Source organism: Lipomyces doorenjongii (genome assembly GCF_038497915.1).
Source record: "Lipomyces doorenjongii strain NRRL Y-27504 unplaced genomic scaffold V1508scaffold_64, whole genome shotgun sequence".
NCBI lineage: Eukaryota > Fungi > Ascomycota > Lipomycetes > Lipomycetales > Lipomycetaceae > Lipomyces > Lipomyces doorenjongii.
Window position 1 is genome coordinate 59843 of NW_027118131.1, and position 24074 is coordinate 83916.

The following is a 24074-nucleotide window of genomic DNA, read 5'->3' on the forward strand; positions in this document are numbered from 1 at the left end:
CAAATGGCCTATCTCGAGACGGCTCTGTTTTCAGGGGCAATTAAAGTTTACCACATGTTCCAACGTTACCCGGTTATGAAGTTATAAAGTTGCTCTCTCCAAAATTCTTCAAACCGGTTAATCTGAATCGCTGAGCTCTCCGAGCTGTTGTACAAATGCTATATTTAGTAGGCCTGGGCTTGTCTTCCGTTGAAGATATTACTGTCCGTGGATTGAAGATTGTGCAAAGATGTGCTCGAGTCTATTTGGAGGCATATACCAGCATTTTAATGGCTGCTTCGAAGGAAGACTTGGTATTACCGCCATGTCTCATGTCACGCTCTATAATTAACACGACATATAGGAGAGTTTTTATGGAAGAGAAGTTATCCTCGCTGATAGAGAATTGGTTGAGAGTTCAAGCGACACAATTCTGGAGGATGCTGACAAAGTTGACGTAGCTTTTCTCGTTGTTGGTGATCCATTTGGGTACGGCCACTACTATTTTTGAACATTTATTCTCCGCTAATTGTGCATAGTGCTACCACTCATACTGATCTTATAATACGAGCACGTTCACTCGGAATCCCATTCGAGGCGATTCACAATGCCTCGGTCCTGAACGCAGTCGGCGCATGCGGTCTACAGCTGTATAACTTTGGGCAAACTGTTTCGTTGGTGTTCTTCTCGGATAATTGGAAGCCTGACAGCTTTTACGATCGGATAAAAGAGAATCGTAAGATTGGTCTTCATACGTTGGTGTTATTGGGTATGTTTGTCATTTTCGGTGGTGGCTGAGAATGATGCTAATTGGGCTAGATATCAAGGTTAAGGAGCAGAGCTTCGAGAATATGGCCCGCGGAAGGAAGATTTACGAACCACCACGGTACATGAACATTGAGACCGCCGCATCGCAGCTATTAGAAATTGAAGACCTTAGGAAAGAAGAAGCCTATACAGAGGATACGCCGTGCGTTTCTGTCTCGCGATTGGGATCACCTGGCCAAAAATTTGTCGCTGCCACGCTGGGAGAGTTGTCAGAAATGGAAAGTGGAGAGCCACTTCATTCGTTAGTGATTCTTGGGCATCGAACTCATGAGATGGAGATTGAGTATTTGCTTGATTTTGCTACCAATATGATTAAATTTCAGAAGGCTGTTGAGACAGAGGTGGAGGCTGCGAAGGAACTGCAGCCACCGGTGACTGCCGATGAGGATGATGACTAGTGTAATATATATTCTGGGATGAGATTTATGTAGTAGATACGAAGGGTATGATACAATGGAGGATTCAAAACAGACTTTGACGATCTGGATATATGCTTTACTCTGAAACTACTCATGAAGTAGAAGACTATGAGCTCTGCGGCTGAATCGTGGTTAGGTTTAGATCGTTCCATGTGTGGGAAGGAAACTTTACAATCAACAGCCGAACAGGTCTGACGGGCAACCCGCAACACTTCACCAGCCCGGAGTCATTCTTTCATCCTCCCCACCTATCAAAATATTATAATTTTATAGCTGTGAAATGGGACCATTGGCCCAAAGTACTGCTTAAAGAATTCGACCCGGATCTTGTATAATAATTGGTTCAGCTGGTCCAGATATCTGATAGCGACACAGCAGTAGCAATCTTGTCATTAAGGCGTGCTCCCTCGAAGAATGCGAAGGGGAATACCAATATTATGGCCTCAATCCCTACGTCTTCGTCAGAGCCATCGGTGGCTGACTCCGAATACACTGGGCTCGATCGGTCACGGATATTAGCGCACCCGCAGTCTACGACAGACACGCCAACCTCACCGTCCCCGGCACCGTCACTATCGCTCTCCCTCTCGTCATTCCTAACCGGGCATCCGGCTGCATTATCAGGAGGCCTCGCGTCGCCAAGTAATGCTGTTTCGCCGTCACATCTCTCTGCAATTGCCTCCTTAGTAGCGCAATCATTTACGCCACGCGTCTCCATATTCGCGTCCAACGACGCCAACGAATTCGCCAGAGATAAAGGTTTCGCCTCCGTCCTTGATCTCTTTCGGCCTTTTGGTGATGTTGTGCCTGGGCCAGTCGTTGTCCGAGATACGCAGGGCATCTCCACCACTCTCGATGACTTTGGCATCCGCTTCACGTCCTCCGCGCTATTTCCCTCCACGCAGACTTCACATCAACAATCGCCAACAAAAATACGAAAGGAGCCTGCTGCCCCATGTTTTGATTTACAAGATCTGGACACGTTGCTCGATATATACCTCGGCAAAGGCATGCGCTACTTTGTGACGGACCTGAATGCGCCGCCAACGGCTCTGCACGACGATTTGTACTATAAGTTCCTACAAAGATTACTAGCATCTCCACCAGTTTCTGCACATGAATCATTTTCTCACCCAGTGGCGGGTATTATTGCGATATCGTCCAGAAACCCACAGCCGATCGAGACATTGTCGAGCTTGTATAAAGCCGGCAACGATGCGCCTGTGCCGTCGTATATGAGCAAGGATTACTTGCGATACTACGTGCTCGTACATGACGAAGATCATAGCGATCTCGAACGGTAAGTCAATATCTGTTTGTGACGATAAGATATGAATGGAATTTAACAGTAATTAGATCAATTGCACTTTTCGAGCGCATGAAGCGGCATTTTGGAATTCACTGCCACATGGTACGCCTGCGGTCCGTAAAGGCGGATTTGTCGTCGTCAGAACCGATAGCTCTGTTGCCGCCATCCCAATGGATATCCGCTTCCGAAGAGATTGCGTTGTTGAAGGCACCACCGGAGGCCGCTGAGCGGTACATATTCGAGAGCGACGTGCAGAATATGCGGGCGTTTGCACATGAACTTGTAGTCAAGAGTGTGGTTCCGTTTATGGAACGGTGCGTTGCAACCTGGAATGATCAGGTTAGTCTCGCACTTCTGTTTGTGGATCAGTCATATGGTGCTAATACGCACAGATCGCGGCGAGCAGACGTGGATTAACAGGCCGATTTTTCTCTGCGTCTCGACGACTCCTGGGCTCCAATAACAGAGGCCTAGGGTCTGGCACGGCCCACAGTGCGACTTCGGGCAACTACGACCCGATAACAGGTTCCTACGGCTTTATGACCGCGGAATCGCAAATGCGCAAGCTAGCTGACTACGCTTTCATGCTCCGGGACTGGAAATTAGCGCACAGCACGTACGATTTGCTGCGCAAAGACTTTTTAAACGACAAAGCGTGGAAATACCACGCCGGCTCGCAAGAAATGGCTGCCGCAAGTCTGATCCTGTCTGGCACGCCGTTGAGTTCGAAAACTCGCGCGGACACACTGGAGCCACTGCTGGATTCGGCAACGTACTCGTACATTTCGCGGTGCTCGCAGCCCACATATGCATTGCGGACGATCTTGATTTCGTCGGAGTTGTTGCGGTCGCGTGGTGGTGGGGCGGCGGACGATGCTGCGCGATGGCTTATGAAAGCTATTAGCGAGAAATTGATGGGGAATCTTGCGCATGCGTTGATAATTGAGCGGGTGAGTGGGTGCTACTCGATTCGTAAGGGCGTAGGGTCTCAGGGATGGGGCAATCGGCGACGGAAAGCTGCATTTTGGCAGCTCGTGGCTGCGAAGGAGTGGGTTAGCTTGGATAAGAAGCAGCATGCCCGGTTAATTCTTGACGAGGCGGGCGAGAATGTTTATGATGCATTGGACTGGACGGATGAGCCGGGTCAATTATTGTTTGAGCTGCGACACTCGACGGAGTCGATGGTGTACGATAGTAGCATTAGTTAGGCTCGAGTTAGTTTACAGTTAGGTAATTACAGGATCATTAATCATACGGACCGTAGTCAAGCTTGTTATTAGAGAGAAGTCACATACCAAACCTTTTTAAATTCGTTATAAGTCATTATATCTCGCAAGCAAAGTGAAATCTTTGCATAAAGAAAAAAATTTCCCCGCGTACATATAACGTTCATGTTCAATTAGCAGACGCCCTTATAATGGCCATGCTTGTACTTGGTCGTTGTCGACAGATCGCCGGTACTGCCCTGTTCTGACAGAGATCCCAACGACGTGGCCGCGCGTGCGAAACTTGACTCTTCTTGAATTCGTTGGAGCGGGTGCGCGAGCGCGGCCATGTCGATCGGGTCCGAGGAAATGAGCGATTCGGTCACGATGACAATGTCTTCGCACAGCTGTTCCAAAAGGTCGGCGGACATGCTCTCACGGACGACGACGCGAAGGATCTCGACGTCTGCTTCGTCCGGTGGGAGGGGGTAGTCTGGATTTGTCAGTTCGTACTACGACTGCGGATCAGGCAGTGGACTTACTGGGAATGATGTACCCCTTTACTCTCAGCATTGTTGAAATGCTGGCTTGTTTGACGTGGGGATAATTTTTCTTGAAATCGTCACTCAATCTCCACGCGACGACTGGTAAACCTGCGTTGTAATGCTCTGGGTCGTCGCTGTCGTCAACGATACCGGGTACGTATTTGTGCAAGCCCTTCTTGCGGTGGATTTCTGACAGACAGGTGAAGTAGCCGGTTGATTCGAGTACGTTCGACAGAAGACGCGCATTGGCGAGTGCATTGCGCTGGATCCGGCGGTAACCAGCTTGGCCAAGGTGGATGAAGTTGTAATATTGCTGGATCACCTGGTATCCGGGTCGAGAAAAGTTGAGAGCTAAAGATCAGTTAGACGGTAACGCACGCTGGTCCTCTATCAATATGACGTACTAAAGCTCTGTTCAACACCGCCGAGATATTTGAGCTCAAAAATAAGGTGCTTCGGGAGATACGCTTCTGATCTCCAGATGATCCAACCCAATCCTGCAGCCACCAATCCGTATTTATGGCCGGACGTGTTAATGCTGTGCACGCGCTTCAATCTGAAGTCCCACACAGTGTTCGGATGGCAGAACGGGGCGATGAAGCCGCCGCTGGCGCCGTCGACGTGGATCGGGATGTCATGCCCGGTTTCTGCTTCGTATTGGTCAAGTATCTCTGATATCTGCTTGACGGGTTCATAATGGCCCGTGTAGGTCGATCCAAGGATGACGTAGATGCCTATGGTATTTTCGTCGACGTAGTCAAGAACTTTGGACGCGTCGAGACAGTGGTTAGATTCCTCGCTGACCGGGATCAAGCGTGACTCGACGTCGAAGTACCGTGCTGTTGATAGTTAGTTGTCAACGAAATCAGACAATTCAGACGATTGCCCATACCAAACTTCTCGAGAGCGACCTGGGCATTGGCTCCCATGATGATGTTTGGATTCGAAGTATCCTTGCCCTCAGCCTTCCTCTTCTCCTGCCAGCGTCGCTTCATAGCCAAGCCGCCGAGATGAATGGCCTCCGAGGATCCCGTGGTCGCGGACCCGATTGGCTTCTCACTTGGCGACGCGTTCCATATACTTCCGAGAATGCTGATACACCGGGAGTGAATGTCCATTAGAGCGGGATACTCATCGCTATCGGCCAAATTCTTGGTCATATTCTCGACGGTCAGACGGAGGCTTTCGTCCTCCACAAATGTGGAGACGAAGCTCGCGAGGTTGAGATTCGGTTTACCATCGAGATCCAGGTCGTCGTGAATGATCTGGTACGCAGCTGCTCGAAGATTAGCATGATTCAGCGACTAAGGCAACATTGACATCACTCTCTTACATTTGGAGTCCACACCATTTGTCGGCAATTTGCTATATCGCTAATCAGCTCCCATCAACACAGGAATATAAAACATAGAAAACGGACTATTTGGGAATCGGCTCCCAGGCGGTGTATCGATTTATGTAAGGAGACGCAACATGCATGCTACGTCCGCTTGTGCCCGGTGCACCGGAGAACTTGCGACCACTGTGGATCCTATAGCGTTCCTGGTGCTTCCGGAGTAAGTCATCGGGGGAAATATGTCTGCTAAGCGGCATTTCGTAAACTGGTTGTCAAATACGTATTAAAAAGAGAAGAGGGGCAGACCGGCGAGGGCTTTAAGTAAAAAGTGCTGATTATGAGTGAGAAGTAAGTGTCCCGTGAAGCACAGCAAGCGCAATTAGCGTCATCAAGATGTAGTTTGACGATCTTCAGTGCATGGTCGTGGAGGTATTATGCTACTATTTAATACATGCTTTTGGCACCTTATTTTTCATTCCAGATCTAATCAACTTTGCAATAAATAAAAATGCAAATATCAGATAATATTGATATACAAGACGAGCGAATACTCGCTCCACGTGGGCGAATCAATTGCTGTCAAGGATCTTATATGCGAAGATCTAGTCTAGCTAAGGTTGTCTGACGTCATAATTTGGGCTTCATGCGTCCCTTGTCAGTCCCATAAACCCATGTGGCTCTCGGTCAAAGCCCGCATTCGCAACATTCCCCATTGTGCAAGAATCCTTGGGATGGAATTGTATAATCCAAAGTAGATCGGTGGCTTGGAGAGTGTTAGTATAGTTCGTTATATACGGTAAATGACATTGGGGTGCATAATATGTGTGACTGACAGTCGAATCATACACATATATATGTACTGCATTTTTCAACGTCATGAGCCGCCGTCCCCATTCGACAGATATCTTATCAAAAGCTCTTTGTCTATTGTAAGACTCCTCCATAATCTGCAGACGCAGCACAGTGGCAGACGTCTGCAAGGCAAGGCTTGCCTGCTCCATAAAAAGAAACGCTGTTTACGTCATGTCGCGGTCGCTCCGTAGGATGCACACGTGAAGCGCCGCGAGCCACTTGGAAGCTGCGTAAGAAAGTAGTATGCGCAATTAAGCAATATTCGACAGAAATACGCGTGTGATCCGAGAATTGCATCTACGTTAAAACGTGCGGCGTTTCAGGGGCCGGCCAGTGTTAAGCAGGAGGTGAAGTGAAACTGGAGTAAGACAGTCTAAATAGTCGAGAGCGAGCCTGAATATCGCAGTGAAGTATCCATCGTAAATGCAAATCAAGAGCATGCAGGTACCAGGAACGAATTCTATACCAAAATGCACCGTACATGTGCGGGTGTCGATGGAGCAGTGGACGATTGTACTCAATACTGCAGATATGTATTCGCAAAGGACGGGCAGCATATAGTTTCAATTATGCTATAGGTGGCAGTACAGAAGACGCTCTATTCAGCTGCCCAAGCTATACGCCACAGCAGCTACCTACGGCCGAACCACGAACCAACGAACCAATCGAAATCAGGAGTGGAACCGGCCCCGGCAATAATATCCGTCGGAATATTTGGTGGCTGACACTCGGTAGGTCGATATGGTAATGACTCGCGAACTACTATGCCATATTGTCGGTTTAACCAGAGTCTACGTGTCGACTTCAACTAAGATTTACGGCGTCCTCGTAGAAGCCATGAGCCGCAATCCCCGAGCTAGCCGATCGATTGAAAGTAACTCATCACCAAAGTACCAAACACGCGTTTCGAAACCCTGTTGCGGTGGTCGACACAGATGCAGTTTGTTCCAGTCGTAACAAGTTGCCATTCACTGCTTGCCATAGGCAAATAGTCCACGGCAGTGGGGACATATAGGAAGATGACGATGCATTATCGGTACGATAATTATGCGTACAAATAATTGGAAAACTCCAAATCTCTCAGCTATAAATAGCACAGGAAGAATAGGGTTGTCGTAGTGTTATCGTAAGTGTCTCATTCCAGTTGGCCTGGCATCGGAAGTCCTAAATAGGACCGGGGCGAATTGAAGTTGCGGCATAAACGCTACAGTGCGTGCATTTCAGTCGCTGAAAATGATAACTGCAGAGAATGAGACTAGCTCGTTCGGGCACCTGTTCGTTCAGCAAACAACGTCAATACCACAACGCAGGTGCACGTCGCTGTTTGTGCTTTGCAGCTGAAGACTCGAAGTTGGCACACCCTGACAATAATATACTCCATAAGCCAATAATCGTGGCGACAAGGCAAAAGGCAATGCACGGGTTCGAGTGGCGCTGCTCCGCAAACAAGACAGCCATCAGTTAGGGAATATATATATGTTCCGCAAGTTGACTAAATTCGCATTATTACTCCCATCGACAGTTACCATAACATTATCCAAATGAAAATTGTCTTGTTCATTGTTTGTAGAGTTTCGCATAGGCTTGGCAGTCTTTGAAGTATATTCCACCTGTCTTCTGTTTTCCTCTTGTCGTCACTCAGCAGCAATGAAAGGAAGAATTAATTATAGATACTCTGCTCCTAGGTCTGAGCCGCATCGAGTAATTTTTGGACCAGTGCAGCTTGGCTAATGCGACTTCGGAGATTTTTTTTTGAGCCCCTGGCTGGCGCATTTGCAGCAAAAATTTTATATGCATATTCTGATCTACCGGAGAATTTGGCCCATTAAGACTTGCTTGTTCAGTCAGTCCCTCTGGTTGAGTTCGGCGTAGACCCAAGCCCTGTCAAGAAGCGTTGTTCCGAGAACTGACATAGCTGCAGCCGGCGGTCCCGTATTAGGACTATCTGGCCCGTCCTGGCCAAGGCACAGGAACAGCAGGCCCAGTTGGCTCAGCCGGTCACGTGGAGCAGAAGCATGTTGGCCACGTTGTGGCTTGAGCTGTGGCGGTCCGGCAATTGCGGACGTGCTGCTGCCGGCTTATGTCGACTGTCTGCTGTGTCGACATCTTGACTACTGCTGTTGTCGAGCGACTTGCATTCGGATGCATAACTTGTGTCAGGGTCGCCTTCCTTACCACAGTGAGAGTCAAGATGTGTGCATTATATCAAATAAAAAAACGAGTGTTACAACAGAGATATATATACTCAACACAAATTTAACAAGTGTGGATTTATGCCATAGTGATTGGTACTAGTTTTTGATACAGCGAGTATTGACTTCACCCGGTTTCATGTCGCGCGGTGTCGCTTTCCGTCGCCCCTCGATGTTCGCCCGAGTGCGACAATGTTGGCCGCGGCTGGCAGTTCCTTTTTGCTCGCTGCCTCGCGCTCTCCACACGCTACACTAACTCTACTCTTCTCTCTGCTGCACTTCAAGCTGACTCTTGTCTGGTCTTTCCACGCATCGCGTTCTCTCGCTCATCCTCGACGTCAACTCTATAGCCATTTTTCGTTGTCCTCTCAGTCCTGGTTTTCTCAGTCGTTCATCGACCCACAGCCGCCCTACTGCCTTCCCGCATTGGCTGTTCCTTGGACTATAGCATCGCTTGTTCCGCGTGCTCCCATATTTCCTCGAACTATCCCGCTTCTGTCTGCGTGTCAACCATCGTTTCCACTCGGTCGTCATTTTATCACCCGAATACGACTAGTGATTGTTAGGTACGTCCAATTGCACTTTGCATACTCTCGTATTGGGACGTGAGGTACGATCCTTGCGACCGTGATGCTTGGTCGACTGTGAGCAACAGCACCAATCTCTCATCATATTTTCGCGGTCTTCAACCTCGATCGCTCGATATCGCCATTCTGCATCAGCTATTTGATGTATGAATTGAGGACCAGTTTAGGCTGACGATCGTTCTTGTGCAGTTCTGAGATTTATTACGACATTGGCTTGTTTCATTTCTCCCATCGCCACTTCCTTCGTCCACCAACACGGGCCTCACCTGCTTCTTTCGTCGGCACGCATGTACGCAGTTCGAGAGGACTTGTAACTTTTATTCGCTCTTTAAATTTGTCTGCTACCACAGTTCTCGTCTTACAAGGTACGTAAGTCCACTTCCGCGATGCGCGTGAATCTTTCCGTTGCTATTTTTGGCACGCATCCAGCACAACTTTGACGATCGACACTGGTCAAAATAATTTTTATTCCATTTTTGGTCAAGCTCTTGAAGTAGCAAAGAAATGCTGTTTTGCGTCGAATGATTGTTGCGACGCTGGAACAATGGGACTTTATTTGAACCGACTGACACGCCTCCCATTAGGTCAATTATCGACATCACTGGCTCTCGGCGGGTCTTTCGGTGAGAAGAACTAGACCGTATTAAGCGTTGCCCGCCTGAAGAGCACCGTTACGGAGAGCAGACTAAAACTTTTTGCCGAACTCAACAAATTCTCATCAGCGCGACCTGACTCTGGTCCGAATACACATATCTTATCACTATGAGCTCCGCAGCAGATAGCAGTAGGCTAAAAGTACTATCTAGTGCGTTTATTGTTTTGGTTCTAGATGTAGTATGCCATGATACTGACAACAATTAGTCGGAAGCAATCCTACATGCGCGTTTCTGTCATGGCGGCTGACGGCCAGTAATGCCACAGATGTCTCACTTGTCTGGAAATCACAGTTCGACATTGTTTACAACTACGGAGTGTCATTTAAATCGGATCAGCTTGGTTCGCAGCGATTTCGGCCATACCAAGGTATGTGATATTGCGAGATTTTTTTGTCGTGCGAGAAATACTGATTTACTTCCTTTAGTTGTTAAATCTATCGACGACATCACAATTCCTCCCGGCGGTTATGATTACATACTCCTCTGTGTCAAAGCCTTACCAGATGTTTACGACCTGTCGTCTGTGATCGAACCTGTCGTCACTCCGGGACATACTTGCATTGTTGTCAACACTACCGCCGGCCTAGGAATAGAATCATATCTCGATGACGTTTTCAAAGATAATGTCGTCCTCTCTCTCGTTTGTGATACTGCCGTCACACAAACCGGCCCAGCAGATTTCGAGCAGACTGAATCAGCACCGCAGTTCTGGATTGGTGCCAATGCGAAGTATATTCCGACAGATGCATCGCTAGTAGATGATATGGCCGAATCATTCGCCCTTACTCTGGAGGCTGGTGCCGTCAAGTGCAACGTATCGAAGAACATCCGGCAGCAACAGTGGGAGAAATCAATCGGTCCCATTGCCTTCCATCCTTTGTCAGTCATAATGGAAGAGCCGAACCTGACTACGCTTATCTCTCTTCCTCGTGCACGATCCATCGTTGCCGGCATTATCTCGGAGCTCATCCAGATCGCTAAGTCACAAGGTTGTACCTTCGATGAGTTCACATTTGCACAGACTGTGATTGACACTATGGCCGCTATCCAGAAGCAATCTATGATGTTTCAGGACTACGTTGCTAAGCGACCCATGGAAGTCGAGGTTATGTTGTCCAATCCGCTTAAGATGTCTGACACAGCCGGAATCAAGACTCCAAGACTCGAAATGTTGTACACATTGCTGTCACGACTCAACAAACTAAATCAGTCCCGGGTATAAATATCGTATTTCAACAGTGACGGTGGAAATACTAACAAAATGCAGACATCCGCTCCTCCTACTCCTTCTATTCCTCCACCTATTTCCCGACAACCATCCATAACTCCCATCGCCGCCAGACGACCGCCTCCTCCATCAGCCAATGGCTATGCAAACCGCCGGCAAGGACCCCAGATGACTCCGAACGGATATCCCAAGCAAAACGGATACGGACATCGGCCTTCGCCATCGTTATCCCGCAGGAGCTCTTGTGAGGGCCTAGAGGAATTCTCTGACGTTGTTGCTTACGCCAACGGAAACGGAAACGGAAACGGAAGCGGAAGCGGAAGCAGTAGTGGCGGGAATACGCCTAATGGTACCACCGGATACTCAAATGGCTTGGCCCCAGTGCCCTCGCTTCAGGACCTGACCATACGGGAACGAGAGCTCGAGTTACGTCAGCGAGAGCTGATGCTTCGGGAACGGGAGGTGATGATGCAGCAGCGCGGACAGCGACCTTCCCAGCCAGTTCGTGCGCAGACTGGGCCTGCGTCAAGTGTTATAAGTTTAGCTATGGGCGAAGCTGAGGACGACTACTTTACCTCTCACGCGCCACGGATGGGTCAGTATGAGGACGTCGACATGCTATCCATGACATCGCGACGTAACCGGCGAACTGGCAGTGTTGTGCGGAGTCTCAGGTCTGCCGACCCGTCAATCAGAAACAGCCAGCCAAACACGAAGCCATATCGGAAGTTGAGCGGTGGTGCGGACTTATCTCCTGCTGCGCTCGAGTATTACGAGTCGTTCATTGACTCACCGCTCATCAGCTACACATCCGACAGATACCACAGTGTCGACACCCGAGTCTTGACCGATCAGTCCCGTGCTAACTCAATGTCGTCCAACATCCAGCGACCCATGTACCCTACCGCGTCCGCATCACATGTCCCGTCGGCATCGGTTGCTGCTCCTCCTGCGCCGCCATCCCCTCGATGGCGTTACGCTGGATCGCCAAAGTCAGTTCAAGAGCCTGCTGCACCTGCCATACACGCACGGATGCTCAGGTCCATGGCGGGCCCGAGTCCGATGGACGCCATGATGACAGCGGTTAAAGATACTTACATGCGCCCGTCATCGCCCAACTTACAAGCTCTTCCACAGCGAGGTCAGTCTGTCGTAGCTCTGGATCAGCAACTTTTTGCCGCCGGAGTCGCTAAGGATGCTGCGCCCCCGCCTGTCCGGCGACGAAGCTTGACTGGCAGCGCCAGCGCAAGCGCGAGCACCAGCAATGAGAATGGCAGCGGCAACAGCAGCTCGGCCAGCAGTCTTGAGCAAAAATGAATGCGACATGATGACCAGTGCTTTATATGAGTTGCGATTTGGTTTGGTTTCTATATCGTTGCGAGTGGAATCGGTAAAGTAATGATAGTCGTTTCTGTGTGTTAATGTTACCTCATATATCTCCGGTTTTCTTTTCGTATTCCTCCATCAATAATTAGTCTCTTCTTTTCTATTTTATCTCTCATTTGCAGGCATTTATAATAATTAATAGCTGTGTGTGATATGCGAAAATGGGTTACATTGGTGCGTGCGCAACGCGGGGTGTTCAATATTTTATACAATTGATGGTTTTTCAAATAAAGCGTTGGGTCATTTAGAGATAATTTTTTCTTGATCATGTTTCTTTGCACGGTTTTGTTATGGATTATTTTAGGTCCTCTGTTCGTCTTCTCGGTCGCTGCTGCGTCCTGTGGCTAGTCTTTCTATGCGTGGACACTTAATCGGGTTGTTCGACAATTATATATTTGTCCGACAATCTCCGCTAGTTTTGACGATATTTCCTCCAGCCGGGGCAACGCGGTCGAATATTAATATTCTATGTTTTTATTGTCAAATCAATTATTACCTTTTGTTGTTATTAAACTCATCCGTTAATCTCATATTTTATCGTTCTTAACTAATGCATGTTTTGTTGTTACTTCGTTGTTTTTAAAGGTTCTTTGTAGCAGTATATATATATATATATTATGTCAGTATTATAAACCTTTTTAGTCAATTTATATCTATGATGGTATTGGTCTAATTTTCAACACTACGACCTCTCCAGGCTTTTCGCTCCGCATGACCGCACGCCCCAACATGTATGCTTGTGTAACACGCGGGCCCCTTCATTATGTCCCAAATTCACGAGGCAATTTAAAATCAACCAAGTTGCTTTTGTTGGATTTGTACACATATACGCTCTCATTCTCTCAGTAGTATGGGACGAGTAACAGGCAGTTCCAACCTAGAGGATTCTCTTGTCGATATAACCATAAGAGATATCTCCGTGTTTAGGTCATCTGACATGACTCGAGTCTTATTGACTATGTACAAATTCGCATCTTTCTGTAACTAGGAAGACTTAGCCTCATTATGTCTCGCACTCATGTATGTTTGCTCCTAGTTTTCGACTTCCCCCCTGCCTGTTGCGACGCTGGATCCGTACGAAACAAACACCAGAGGCACTAATAATCCTTGTCTATTATGCGGTGCTATTATATATCGTCGCGAATTATGGGGTTTTGGCGATGCTGGAAAATTTCTGATACGGCACCTCGTAGCGTATCGGGAGACTAGGCTGGCCTGGCCCAAACAGTGTTTATGAGCTGGCGCCATAGCTCACCAGAAGTCAAGTGACACCATGAAAACAATAACGCCATGTCGTCACCAAGGATAGTAGCGTCTCCGCCATAGTGTCATGGCGACTCGTTATTATAGAGATATAAATAATGCAGAGATTGCACGCTCTTGATACCTATTATTTTCGTGATCTGCCACGAGGGACATCGAGGGTAAAGTAATAATGCAATTACGGTGCAGACACCAGCCAGATATGATATGATACAGTGAGTTGCGGTTGTAAACTATATAATTGACAGACATAGAAGGAGTAGCGCCTGACGCTCCGCAATGTTAGATTCACTTAATATACATATGCAATATTTTTAAACCCCAATTCCACTAATTTTATCATTATATTACACATTAAACGCTCGTCCTCTATCATACACACCGCAAGCCATATAGCTCAAGCCTGAAAACTTTCCTATGAGCCCTTCTCTGTACTTAGGGTTTTTGATAATTCAAATATCAGCTTCTCCGTCCGTGCAATAAGTGCCGGTAACGCATCTGCACTAAAGTTCAGCTTTGCACCGGTATTACCATTGCTACTTTCTAGCGTATATTTTGGAAGCGGAGATGCGGGCTCCTCGTCCGAATCAAAGTCCCATATCGTGTCAACCTCGAAATCGCAATCATCGCTTACACCGTGAGCCCCTTCCACTTCCCTACCCATCACATCGCGGTGATCACTTCCCATGGTCTGTACATTTAGTGTTGCTAGTTCGTGTAATATATCCCGTCCGACAGTCGAATGCCGTCTCTGTTCCTTGAGTATGCTGTTTTGTGGTCGCGCGACGTCATCGCTAGAGTGACAATCACCGTCACGATTTTCCGCCAATGCAACAATAGCTTCGGCTTCTTCCAACACTTGATCCACTACATCCACGTTGCTATCATGCTCGCCTTCACATCTCTCGCTGGAATTCAGCTCAGATCGACGGTCTGAGACGAGACATAGTACACTTTTCAGTTCAGACGCTGCAGCCGCAAAGTCACGAACATTGCGTAGATGCAACCGGATCGAGTTCTGTGACCTTTCGATTTCGGACGGAATTCTAAGAGTCGGACGAGAGTGTATACTCGAATCTGCTGATGGTGTCGTCGATATGAAGTCGTCGTCCCATGATTCGTGCTGTGTTGGTTTTGCTAGTGAACAAGTTAACATCCGTCATTCGGCACTGAAACAGCATGCAGATATAACCTACGTGATAGTACTATGTCGGCCGCTGTCCGCCCATCTTGCTTTTTATCTTGCGATTGTAATAGTGCGTTAGCTGTCCTCTGGTGCGTGTGCGTGCCCACTTCGACCGAACTCATTGTCGATCCTGCCGCAGCATGTAAATCGCAAACCGCAAAACAATAAACCAGTGCCAAGTACAAGCAATTTCAATGCAATAATATATTTTGTCGACTTTATGTTCTAAGTAGCGGTAGATGGTTTGACGCGCGTTAGTGCATCAGCTTTTGTTTACAATTGCGAAGGAGGCGCGCTCCGTTGAACTTTGTGGCTTCGCAGATATTAACTCTAACTGGACGTATAGCTTGAACGAGAAAGGCGCCGCATAGCCTTGCTGGTCGATTACTGTAAGAGGTGCAACCGCAAGAGACGACTTGAGCGTGCCCTATTTAGAAGTTTTTAGGTTTCCCGATTTTAGATTTTTCTACGAGCTAATTCGAGCTTTACTCAACGAACACAAGAAATACGGGGACGCATTCTAATCGTTGGCATCTTACGACTTTAAATTTGATATTCGACAGAAGATGCCGTCGATAGCAGATCAAGTTCGTAAGGCTGCGCCAGCCATCGATACCGTCGTCTCCGAATACTGCGCGGGCTACATGAACCACGTTTCTACAACATCTTCAGCCGTCGATTTACAAGCCGACATCGAATTCGTCAGAGAATTACTCCTCAATGCTGGAGCCAACTCGCATGCGGTCACAAAGTTATGCGAGAATTTACTTTCTGAGCTTGCACCTTTGAAGGCGCAACAGTCGCTGTCGACGACTACGGCTAAGAAGTTGGATCAGGCACTAGTTATCGGTTCGCAGAGGGAGAGCGCGTCGTCTGTCGGTTTGTTTGGTGGGAGCGTGGATATCGATTCAGTAGGTGGACGAAAGGTTGATTCGCGTGTCGATAAGAAGAAGCTTGAAAAGGCAGAACGCAAGATTCAAGCTAAGCTTGAGAAGCGAGCGATGAAGACCGTCGAATACGAGACTTCGAAACTGCTGAATGCACCTGCCGAGGAGGATTTCGATAAGTTTTTCATGGAAGTCAATCCGCTTATGCTTGGTGGTGCTGCACAAGGAAAGAGCAAAGATATCAAGATAGATAGCTTTGATTTATACGTAGGAGCAGGAAAGCGGATATTGTCTGACACGTTGCTGACACTTGCGTATGGACACCGGTATGGTTTGATTGGACAGAACGGTATTGGCAAGTCTACGCTGTTGAGAGCATTGTCGAGGCGTGAGCTGGCGGTTCCCAAGCATATCACAATTTTGCATGTTGAGCAGGAGGTTACCGGTGACGACACTGCGGCGTTACAGTCAGTCTTAGACGCGGATGTATGGCGGAAGCATTTACTACTTGACCAAGAGGTGAGTCATCAATGATTCTTGATTGTATGCTTATACTGATGACTTTAAAGAAAATTACGAAGCAGCTGGCCGAGCTTGAAGCCAAGGTGGCCGAACTAGAAGGCAGACCCGAGGCCGAAGAGGAACGCAAGGCAATCGAATCCGAGCGCAGCGAACTTGACTCGATGCTTTCCGAAGTCTACGCGAAGCTATCTGAGATCGAGAGCGACAGGGCCGAGTCACGCGCTGCCAGTATTCTCGCCGGTCTTGGGTTCTCGACCGCGCAGCAGATGAACCCGACAAAATCATTTTCCGGAGGTTGGCGTATGCGACTTGCGCTTGCGCGTGCGCTGTTCTGCAAGCCTGATTTACTGTTGCTGGATGAGCCGTCTAATATGTTGGATGTTCCTTCGATTACGTACTTGTCGCATTACTTGCAAGGATATCCGTCCACCGTGTTGGTCGTATCTCACGATCGTGCGTTTTTGAACGAGGTCGCGACGGATATTATCCATCAGCACTCTGAGCGATTGGATTACTACAAGAACTCGAACTTTGACATCTTTTACGCGACAAGAGAAGAGCGGCGGAAGAACCAGAAGCGGGAGTACGAGAACCAGATGGCCTACCGCAAGCATCTGCAAAGTACGTATACATCCGTTGCTAGAATTTATGGGTCGTAACTAACAAGTGACACAGCTTTTATTGACAAGTTCAGGTATAATGCGGCAAAGTCGCAGGAAGCGCAAAGTCGGATCAAGAAGCTCGAGAAACTCCCGATCTTGGAACCGCCGGAAGAGGACCAGACGCTCACGTTCCGGTTCCCGGAAGTCGAGAAACTGTCACCGCCGATCATTCAGCTTGAGAACGCATCATTTGCGTATAACACTAGTCGAACGATTATCTCGAACGTCGATATAGACGTGCAGTTGGACTCGAGAATCGCGCTTGTTGGCGCGAACGGATCGGGCAAGACCACGCTGCTGAAGGTCTTGACGGGGCAAGTGAACCCGACGTCGGGCATGGTTTCTCGGAACGCACGGTTGCGGATTGGATATTTTGCGCAGCACCACATTGATGCTATGGACTTGAGCTTGAGTGCAGTGTCATGGATGGCGAAGAACTGGCCAGGAAAGAGCGAAGAGGAGTACCGACGGCATTTAGGCGCGTTTGGTGTTACGGGCACTCTAGGCCTGCAGAAGATGCAACTATTGTCTGGGTAAGTCGATTGGTGGGATTCGTAATGGACCTGGACCGTCACACGGAAATGCTAACTCATGCGCAGAGGTCAGAAGTCACGCGTGGCATTCGCCTGTCTCGGGCTTAACAACCCGCACATTCTAGTGCTTGATGAGCCAAGTAATCATCTTGATACTGCGGGTCTGGATGCTCTCGCGGAAGCGATTGATAAGTTTGAAGGCGGAGTGCTGATGGTCTCGCACGACGTTACGCTGATTTCGCGAACGTCAAAACAGTTGTGGGTATGCGAGGACGGCAAAGTGAGCAAGTTTCCTGGCACGATTGAGCAGTATAAGCAGGATATTTTGGCGAAAGCCGATGAAGCTGGTGTTGTGCAAAGACATTAGCGGTTAGCGGGTTTAGCATATATAGTATCATATAGAAACGTAAAATGTCATATATCTACAACATTACGTACAACTCTACCTCGTACCAGCAGAGTGCGTGCCAAGTCCAGCTGCGTGGACAGGAAGGAAGGGCTCGAAAGCCTTGCCTAGAAAACATGCGAACAGCATCTCTGCAGAGTATTGTAATAGCTCGATCACACATCTAGGCTTCGGGTGACGCAGCTTCCTAGAAGCACTTGTTTTAGGAGTCACCCGAATGAAAACTTGCGGTAAGCAATGATGGGAATGTTGGAACGCATCGATCAGCAGTCAGAGCTGTCTATGCACGCATGCATTCCGTAAACCACTGCGGGAGCATTAGAAAATAGTTATAGTCGTCATGCCCGCAAAACTCCGTGCCGAGCATTTCACAGCTCGGTTGCAACTAAAGGCGCTCTGGCTATCTACGTCGCCATTGATGGAGCTGGATGACAGAAGGACTATCGGATATGGTATAGAAGCTAGCGCGAAGCACCGGACGGGTCACATTACCGTTACATGTCCTGTTAATGATCCGGCAGAACAGTTGTAGACAATTTCAGCCAGAACGGTATATAAAGATGACAAAACAAAACTCAGTAGCCTATGCCAGCTAGGTAAAGGTGTATAATTGTCGCATTCAACTTCCGAGGTAGGAGAAGTCTGTTTATATTCCCGCCCGGCGGTCAGAGGCCTCGGCCGAGTCTCAGTAGGTATCATAGCTCAGGCGATAAGCATCGATGTCGTAAGGCAAGAACTTGGAATCAGAAGAAGTACAGACGATACCATTTCCAAGCGACTGCGACAAGCGAGATGAATATTGACAGAGTAGCAGGAGACTAGTGCCGTGCAGAACGGTGTTGGAGTTTCCAAAGAGGGATGGCAGGACGGAGCGAGAGAGTTCATAAGGACACAGACCGGCCGCACGCTTGGACTCTAGCCAAGCCGGATTGCAGAGCAAATATATGACAACGTATGCCTTATGAGGGGGAAGGAGCTACAAATCGCCCCGACAACCACTCTCAGAAGGACTATGCCGTTCGGCGTGTTGACGGCCGCGCTCATCACGGAACGCCGTGGTGTGATATAACGATGACATTGAGATTTCGCGAAACACGAGCTCTAGGCTGCAAAAAGTCATACGTGATGGCAGTCGTTCCTGCGGTCCTGGTTTTATCCATGCGGCTCCGAGGCGAACCAAAGGAGGCATGTCGGGGCCTGCCGATGTTCCACCCTTATGTTACGCGCTAGGCCCAACTTGGCCTAGTGCTAAAGCGGGTCAGACTTCTCCTCTGGTCCTCTTGGTACGGGTCAGGTATGACGCGGGTTGATACCCCTGACCATGACGGTCCACGAGGGTTAGGTGAAGTCTACAGTTGCCCTTAACGTACGGTCGGAGCGAAGGGCATTGGCCGCCGACGATAACGAAGGCGGCAAGTCAGTCCGATATCTGGCCCCCTCCTCCGACGATACTAGAAGTAGCTCCTGCGAATATCGACCTCGTAGAGTAATTGCTGGATAAATAATCCGATAATCCTTGGTTGATGACCAAGACAAAAATTGGTTATGGGTGCAGTCGAGAACCGCAGCGGTCGTTCCGAACGTGGGGTGGTGGAGGGAGGTGCCTCTTTGGGGGAAACTTTTGATGAAGGTTGCCCATGAGCCACGACAGGCCAACTAGCACGCATTCGACAGCTGAGTGCGGGGCCTGCGCCATACCAAATAACTTTCTTTTACTTTAAACTCTGCCGGAAAACCCGCCGTCGAGGCTCGCTTCCTAAGGGCTATCTATTCTGCAAACCAAATCTAGATCTCCAGAGTCACTTCACTTGTCGCTTTTCTATCGTCGTTGGCCAGTCGCCTTCCATTCTCTAACTGCTCATAATTCTCGTCAACTATATCTTACACTCTTCGCCATCAGCAATATCCACATCTCTTCTAGCAGCATATTTGTCATGCTGCTCAGTCTACCGGACGAACTGCTTTTGCAGATTCTCGTCCTGCTCGACCTTCCCGACGTCATCAACTTGTCGCTTCTTTGCAAGGATGCACACACTCTTGTGGCCCACAACGAAGCCCTTTGGAGGGCCCTTTTGCGGCAAAAGTTCGATTTCATAGTGTTGCGTGAGAGTAACCCGCGAAGTCCACCGCGCTCGGTAACTGATATAGCGGCCCACCAGCGATTACTTAGCGTTTCACATGAAGACCATCTGGCTCTCATCTATAACCTCCATCATGGAATCGGTACTTCTGCTGGCCGATCCTCGTCTCCAACCATTTCGGCGGCGGCGGCGACCACGTCCTCTTTGTCTTCGTCTTCACCGAATAGAAAACTTGCTTCTGCCCTTGATGAGATGAAACGCCGTTTCCGTCTGTTCCTACGTAACGGTCCTGCATCCCGGTCAAAGTACGCCCACCCGCAGTATCGTCTGCGAATGCGCGAATCAGTCGTCTCTTATTCTTTGAAACTGCTTCGGGAGCATGAGAACAACAACTTCAACGTCCTCGCGTCGTCCCAGTTGTTTTCTGCGATAATATTCGACCAGTTACTACCGGGCACGATTCCTGCTCTTCAACTCGAGAGACTACCATCAGCAGCTGCGTATAGTCTCAAACCAAACGCATTTTTCTTGCAGCAGCGTGTGGATATGCTAAGATTAATCTTTGGCCAACGACTAGCTTGTTCGCCACTTCCGTACGACCTCCGGGAAATGCAGACTATCGCCTACGACTCGTCACGATTCCCTCTCTTTACCACCGACTCCTCCGCTTCCACCAACCGGGCTGGTGCTCTTTCGATTGTCCGTAATCCAGGTCCTCGAAGATTACCCGACTCAGCCTGGGCAGATATCGACATTCTGTGCGACAGCACTGTTGTCCCACGTTTCGACGTATTACTTGCTATCATAAACTTTTTCGTTTACAACTCAGACGGAAATGCCATGCTCAGGGAAGGATTTCTGCCATTCTTTAATACTCCTCCAGACGCGGCAGATTTCAATTTCAAGGGTGGAGACACGTTTGACTTTCCTAGAGATTGGACTGGCATATACGCTTACCTAGCATTCTGGGACTTTGACTTGCTACGGCGAGCATCTGCAGGCGCGTCGCATTTTTCTGCGGTTGCTGATACGAGATTCACCCCAGCTACCGCTGCTCCACATTCTGGCTCTGCTGACGAAAGCGAAGTTAACCAAGTGCAGGCTACTCCGGGAACTAATTTGCCGCCAACTCCGTACCTCCATCCATCCATTGCGGCAGCCTCGTCGTCATCCTCGTCGGTATTATCCTCTACCGAGCCGTCTTCATCGTCGCAGACGCTCCCGCAGGCACAGGGGCAGGAGAGCTTATTAGCGTCCGTAGAGAATGCGGGGAACAGTGCGCCGAGAGGAGCACGAGATCCCGCGACAGTAAAGTTGCAGGATCAGTTTGATGGCTTCCAGGTTATGGAGACAGACGTTCCTTCCATCCACGGGCCAGTGTCGTTCATTGGCCGAGGGCGTGACAGATTCGACTACGTCACATACGCGACATTGGCACCGTTGGATCCTTGCTACGGACTCTCTGGATTTGCGCGATTCGGCATGCGAAAAGAATACGTCCGATCGGAATACTCTGCCGAGGAAGAAGATGAGGTTGTGTGGGAGTATAACGGCGTGTACATCCCCGGACCGAAGATCATCGTCGGACGTTGGCGAGATGGCAGCGATATATCGCAAACCAACGCAGTTGAGGGACCCTTTATGTTCTTTGCCGATGAGTTATAGTTATCCTCCTTGTTAGATATCTTTTGGGGTTCTATGTTTTGTATCTTTTGGTTTTTCGGGGTTAGTTAGGTTTCGGACAATTTGCTATTGGGTTTGTTATCAATACCGAGCATGAACATATTTGGTTGGTATCAAATATTTGTATTTTATGTGTCAAGATGTATGTCTTCTGTGTCATACTGTGCATAGGTTTTTGAAGGTTTTGTCATATACTTTAAAGTATTCCGCCGCATATTTGTTGTACATTATATATCGAAAACTGGGATGGACAGTTTGTCATAGGACGGAATTTTATGTTATCATTGCTTGTACATATTGTTTAATACATGTGCATATGATATTATTCATTTGAACAGGACGCGCATTGAAAATTATGATTTATCAGCAACTATAACTACAAGTATAACAATTCTACACTATACATAACGATACATGTTCACACGGCGCATTATTCCTCAATAGCTCCACACTCCTCCCATTCACCTTTCAAATTCTCTTTCCACAGGGTGATCTTGTTATCTCCGCTGCTAACAGCTAAAACGTTGCCAGACAACGACCAACTGACTCGCCACACTGTCTCCGGGAATTTGTCTCCGCCAGGCCTCTTCAGAACCTGTTTCTTCCACGTCGCGTTGTTTTGCTCCTGAGTCCATATGATGACCGTTTTGTCCTCTGATGCACTGGCGAGGTACGCTTTCGGCAAGAGGGACGGCGCCCAAGCGAGATCGCGCACCCAATCTGAGTGCCCTTCCAACACCGCTTCCTCAACGTAATTATTCGACGCAGCGTCATATGTCCAGACTTTAATCAACCCATCCGATCCGCCTGTCACGAACCGTCTCGTCACAGTCCCCGACACTGCCCACACTGCCGCGTATACCGCGCCGGAATGCGCATGGACAGTGACCGCAGACGTGTTCCCGTCATCGTTAAACTCAACGACCGAAACGCTGCCGTCGGACGACCCGCAGACTAAGACGGCACCAAGCTCGGGAGGCGACCATTGCACGCTGTTGACCGACTCTGTGTGCGTCACGTGCTGGGAAATATTGGACCAGGTCTTCGTAGACTCGTCTTCGCGCCAGATGAGCACTTTGCCGTCGAACGAGCACGAGGCAAGAACTACGCCAAATTTAGGGTGCGCCCAGCTTACTTGCCAGACTGGACCTTCGTGACTGTAATAGAAAATGTCAGACTTTATTGCATTGCGTGGCATGGGACTATGCGTACCCTTGTAAGGTCTCGATTAGCTTGTGGTTGTCACCGTCTATTTCAAAAATCTTGATGGTCTTATCAGACGAGCATGTCGCCAGGCGCTTGCCATAATAATCTAAAACCGCGTCGTGCTGGTAACTGTGTCAGTACTACAGCAACTACAAAACCGCCCGTGTCATGATAGTTGACGAGCGCCGGGAATGAACAAATATAGTGTCTCTGAAGATATGGAAGGCTAACTTACAATCACGTCATTGTGCAAGCTTCCTATGGCAGCCTGTGTCCATTTAGTCATTAGTTAACGTTCGTTCCCATATTTTTGAATTTGCCAGATTCGAGCACGAGGATCATCCACTGAATATCTCCCGAAACAAGAAGCGCGGTCCACATACCATTGTAAATTTGTACCTCTCTGTCGTTAAATATGTAAATATATATCAATGAACAGCCTCCTTCGAACTGTACAAAGGAAGAGAAGCCGAAAGGATATAGTATATCGTGTATATGCTGTTAATTGAAAATGATGTTAAGTGTCGTTTATGACGGTGGATGGCCGACGTCGACGATGCCATCTGACAGTTGCGGTGAAATTAGAGTTTCACACGTAGCGACATGGGCATCGAATTATCTCGTATACACAACCAAAACACATCGATTTTGAATACGAAAATGTTGTCATACGCCATTTATAACCTTCGATAACCACTATTTCACATCGTAAGCATGTAGCCTGTAAGAATAGTGGCATATATAAAGGCGCTACGAGCAGAAAGCAACTACGATTCCCAATCAGCTGCTGGCATACACAGTTCCCCCCCCCCCGCCCCGCGGCAGAGCTGCAATGCGCAAGCAACCAAAACTCCAGAGAGACGCACAGGAATAAATATCCATTACAGCTAAATAATTAAACAAGGTATTTGTGATAGTTGGATCAATCATGTCAATAAGATCGACAAGATTAGGTACAAATCAACAGTATCCCTAAACTTGCGCATTCTTCCGTATCGCGGAACGAAATGTTTTGAAATGTTGCTGTGATCTAGGGCTGTTGACGATATTCGACTTGACGAATATTATTCGACCGATTATCGGCGTCGAATACGATATCGGCCAATCCCCCGGCGTCGGATAC

The 24074-nt window shown here is 48.4% G+C and overlaps 9 protein-coding genes across 9 annotated transcripts; 6 read left to right on the forward strand and 3 right to left on the reverse strand.

Moving 5' to 3' along the window:
* Positions 1-128: 128 nt before the first annotated feature.
* On the forward strand, positions 129-1341 carry V1508DRAFT_424096 (tetrapyrrole methylase). Its single transcript, XM_066941247.1, has 4 exons — positions 129-293; positions 344-468; positions 519-748; positions 799-1341. The coding sequence occupies exons 1-4, from the start codon at positions 156-158 to the stop codon at positions 1203-1205; spliced, it is 900 nt and encodes a 299-aa protein (XP_066793641.1). The 5' UTR covers positions 129-155; the 3' UTR covers positions 1206-1341.
* An 87-nt stretch (positions 1342-1428) lies between these two features.
* On the forward strand, positions 1429-3850 carry V1508DRAFT_441533 (ER-golgi trafficking TRAPP I complex 85 kDa subunit-domain-containing protein). Its single transcript, XM_066942296.1, has 3 exons — positions 1429-2526; positions 2583-2874; positions 2928-3850. The coding sequence occupies exons 1-3, from the start codon at positions 1664-1666 to the stop codon at positions 3741-3743; spliced, it is 1971 nt and encodes a 656-aa protein (XP_066793642.1). The 5' UTR covers positions 1429-1663; the 3' UTR covers positions 3744-3850.
* Positions 3839-6070, reverse strand: V1508DRAFT_254258 (pyridoxal phosphate-dependent transferase). Its single transcript, XM_066936403.1, has 6 exons — positions 5706-6070; positions 5619-5650; positions 5178-5561; positions 4690-5124; positions 4283-4636; positions 3839-4233 (listed from the first exon to the last, which is right to left on the reverse strand). The coding sequence occupies exons 1-6, from the start codon at positions 5876-5878 to the stop codon at positions 3935-3937; spliced, it is 1677 nt and encodes a 558-aa protein (XP_066793643.1). The 5' UTR covers positions 5879-6070; the 3' UTR covers positions 3839-3934.
* A 2531-nt stretch (positions 6071-8601) lies between these two features.
* Positions 8602-9999, forward strand: V1508DRAFT_254382 (uncharacterized protein). The gene is made up of 3 exons (XM_066936404.1): positions 8602-9231; positions 9442-9617; positions 9837-9999. The coding sequence occupies exons 1-3, from the start codon at positions 8858-8860 to the stop codon at positions 9887-9889; spliced, it is 603 nt and encodes a 200-aa protein (XP_066793644.1). The 5' UTR covers positions 8602-8857; the 3' UTR covers positions 9890-9999.
* Positions 10000-10014: 15 nt separating this feature from the next.
* Positions 10015-12453, forward strand: V1508DRAFT_434650 (ketopantoate reductase PanE/ApbA C terminal-domain-containing protein; the record flags this gene model as incomplete). Its single annotated transcript, XM_066942034.1, has 4 exons — positions 10015-10057; positions 10114-10275; positions 10334-11124; positions 11176-12453. The coding sequence occupies 4 exons, from the start codon at positions 10015-10017 to the stop codon at positions 12451-12453; spliced, it is 2274 nt and encodes a 757-aa protein (XP_066793645.1).
* Positions 12454-13942: 1489 nt separating this feature from the next.
* On the reverse strand, positions 13943-15251 carry V1508DRAFT_424108 (uncharacterized protein). The gene is made up of 2 exons (XM_066941248.1): positions 14982-15251; positions 13943-14922 (listed from the first exon to the last, which is right to left on the reverse strand). Exons 1-2 carry the CDS (start codon positions 15091-15093, stop codon positions 14201-14203), a joined length of 834 nt encoding a protein of 277 aa, XP_066793646.1. The 5' UTR covers positions 15094-15251; the 3' UTR covers positions 13943-14200.
* A 208-nt stretch (positions 15252-15459) lies between these two features.
* On the forward strand, positions 15460-18002 carry V1508DRAFT_424109 (P-loop containing nucleoside triphosphate hydrolase protein). Its single transcript, XM_066941249.1, has 4 exons — positions 15460-16377; positions 16428-17001; positions 17056-17575; positions 17642-18002. The coding sequence occupies exons 1-4, from the start codon at positions 15538-15540 to the stop codon at positions 17940-17942; spliced, it is 2235 nt and encodes a 744-aa protein (XP_066793647.1). The 5' UTR covers positions 15460-15537; the 3' UTR covers positions 17943-18002.
* Positions 18003-19621: 1619 nt separating this feature from the next.
* On the forward strand, positions 19622-22116 carry V1508DRAFT_424111 (uncharacterized protein). Its single transcript, XM_066941250.1, has one exon. The coding sequence runs from the start codon at positions 19916-19918 to the stop codon at positions 21725-21727; it is 1812 nt and encodes a 603-aa protein (XP_066793648.1). The 5' UTR covers positions 19622-19915; the 3' UTR covers positions 21728-22116.
* V1508DRAFT_424113 (WD40-repeat-containing domain protein) lies at positions 22009-23473 on the reverse strand. Its single transcript, XM_066941251.1, has 4 exons — positions 23335-23473; positions 23187-23219; positions 22958-23073; positions 22009-22902 (listed from the first exon to the last, which is right to left on the reverse strand). The coding sequence occupies exons 1-4, from the start codon at positions 23335-23337 to the stop codon at positions 22176-22178; spliced, it is 879 nt and encodes a 292-aa protein (XP_066793649.1). The 5' UTR covers positions 23338-23473; the 3' UTR covers positions 22009-22175.
* Between the last annotated feature and the right edge of the window lie 601 nt (positions 23474-24074).

Excerpts from the sequence above, each read along its gene's own strand:
- V1508DRAFT_424113 (XM_066941251.1), bottom strand. Across the intron at positions 23,074-23,186 it reads GCTTGCACAATGACGTGATT|CACGACGCGGTTTTAGATTA; the intron begins GTAAGTTAGCCT and ends CACAGTTACCAG. Across the intron at positions 22,903-22,957 it reads CTAATCGAGACCTTACAAGG|TCACGAAGGTCCAGTCTGGC; the intron begins GTACGCATAGTC and ends TTTCTATTACAG.
- V1508DRAFT_424111 (XM_066941250.1), top strand. The coding sequence starts at position 19,916 with ATGCTGCTCAGTCTACCGGACGAACTGCTTTTGCAGATTCTCGTCCTG.
- V1508DRAFT_424108 (XM_066941248.1), bottom strand. The coding sequence starts at position 15,093 with ATGAGTTCGGTCGAAGTGGGCACGCACACGCACCAGAGGACAGCTAAC. Across the intron at positions 14,923-14,981 it reads GGCCGACATAGTACTATCAC|CAAAACCAACACAGCACGAA; the intron begins GTAGGTTATATC and ends CTTGTTCACTAG.
- V1508DRAFT_254382 (XM_066936404.1), top strand. The coding sequence starts at position 8,858 with ATGTTGGCCGCGGCTGGCAGTTCCTTTTTGCTCGCTGCCTCGCGCTCT. Across the intron at positions 9,232-9,441 it reads ATACGACTAGTGATTGTTAG|TTCTGAGATTTATTACGACA; the intron begins GTACGTCCAATT and ends GTTCTTGTGCAG. Across the intron at positions 9,618-9,836 it reads CACAGTTCTCGTCTTACAAG|GTCAATTATCGACATCACTG; the intron begins GTACGTAAGTCC and ends GCCTCCCATTAG.
- V1508DRAFT_441533 (XM_066942296.1), top strand. The coding sequence starts at position 1,664 with ATGGCCTCAATCCCTACGTCTTCGTCAGAGCCATCGGTGGCTGACTCC. Across the intron at positions 2,527-2,582 it reads GATCATAGCGATCTCGAACG|ATCAATTGCACTTTTCGAGC; the intron begins GTAAGTCAATAT and ends AACAGTAATTAG. Across the intron at positions 2,875-2,927 it reads TTGCAACCTGGAATGATCAG|ATCGCGGCGAGCAGACGTGG; the intron begins GTTAGTCTCGCA and ends TAATACGCACAG.
- V1508DRAFT_254258 (XM_066936403.1), bottom strand. The coding sequence starts at position 5,878 with ATGCCGCTTAGCAGACATATTTCCCCCGATGACTTACTCCGGAAGCAC. Across the intron at positions 5,651-5,705 it reads TGGGAGCCGATTCCCAAATA|CAAATTGCCGACAAATGGTG; the intron begins GTCCGTTTTCTA and ends TTAGCGATATAG. Across the intron at positions 5,562-5,618 it reads AAATGGTGTGGACTCCAAAT|CTGCGTACCAGATCATTCAC; the intron begins GTAAGAGAGTGA and ends ATCTTCGAGCAG.
- V1508DRAFT_424109 (XM_066941249.1), top strand. The coding sequence starts at position 15,538 with ATGCCGTCGATAGCAGATCAAGTTCGTAAGGCTGCGCCAGCCATCGAT. Across the intron at positions 16,378-16,427 it reads ATTTACTACTTGACCAAGAG|AAAATTACGAAGCAGCTGGC; the intron begins GTGAGTCATCAA and ends ATGACTTTAAAG. Across the intron at positions 17,002-17,055 it reads CTACCGCAAGCATCTGCAAA|CTTTTATTGACAAGTTCAGG; the intron begins GTACGTATACAT and ends CAAGTGACACAG.
- V1508DRAFT_424096 (XM_066941247.1), top strand. The coding sequence starts at position 156 with ATGCTATATTTAGTAGGCCTGGGCTTGTCTTCCGTTGAAGATATTACT. Across the intron at positions 469-518 it reads GTTGTTGGTGATCCATTTGG|TGCTACCACTCATACTGATC; the intron begins GTACGGCCACTA and ends AATTGTGCATAG. Across the intron at positions 749-798 it reads TCATACGTTGGTGTTATTGG|ATATCAAGGTTAAGGAGCAG; the intron begins GTATGTTTGTCA and ends TAATTGGGCTAG.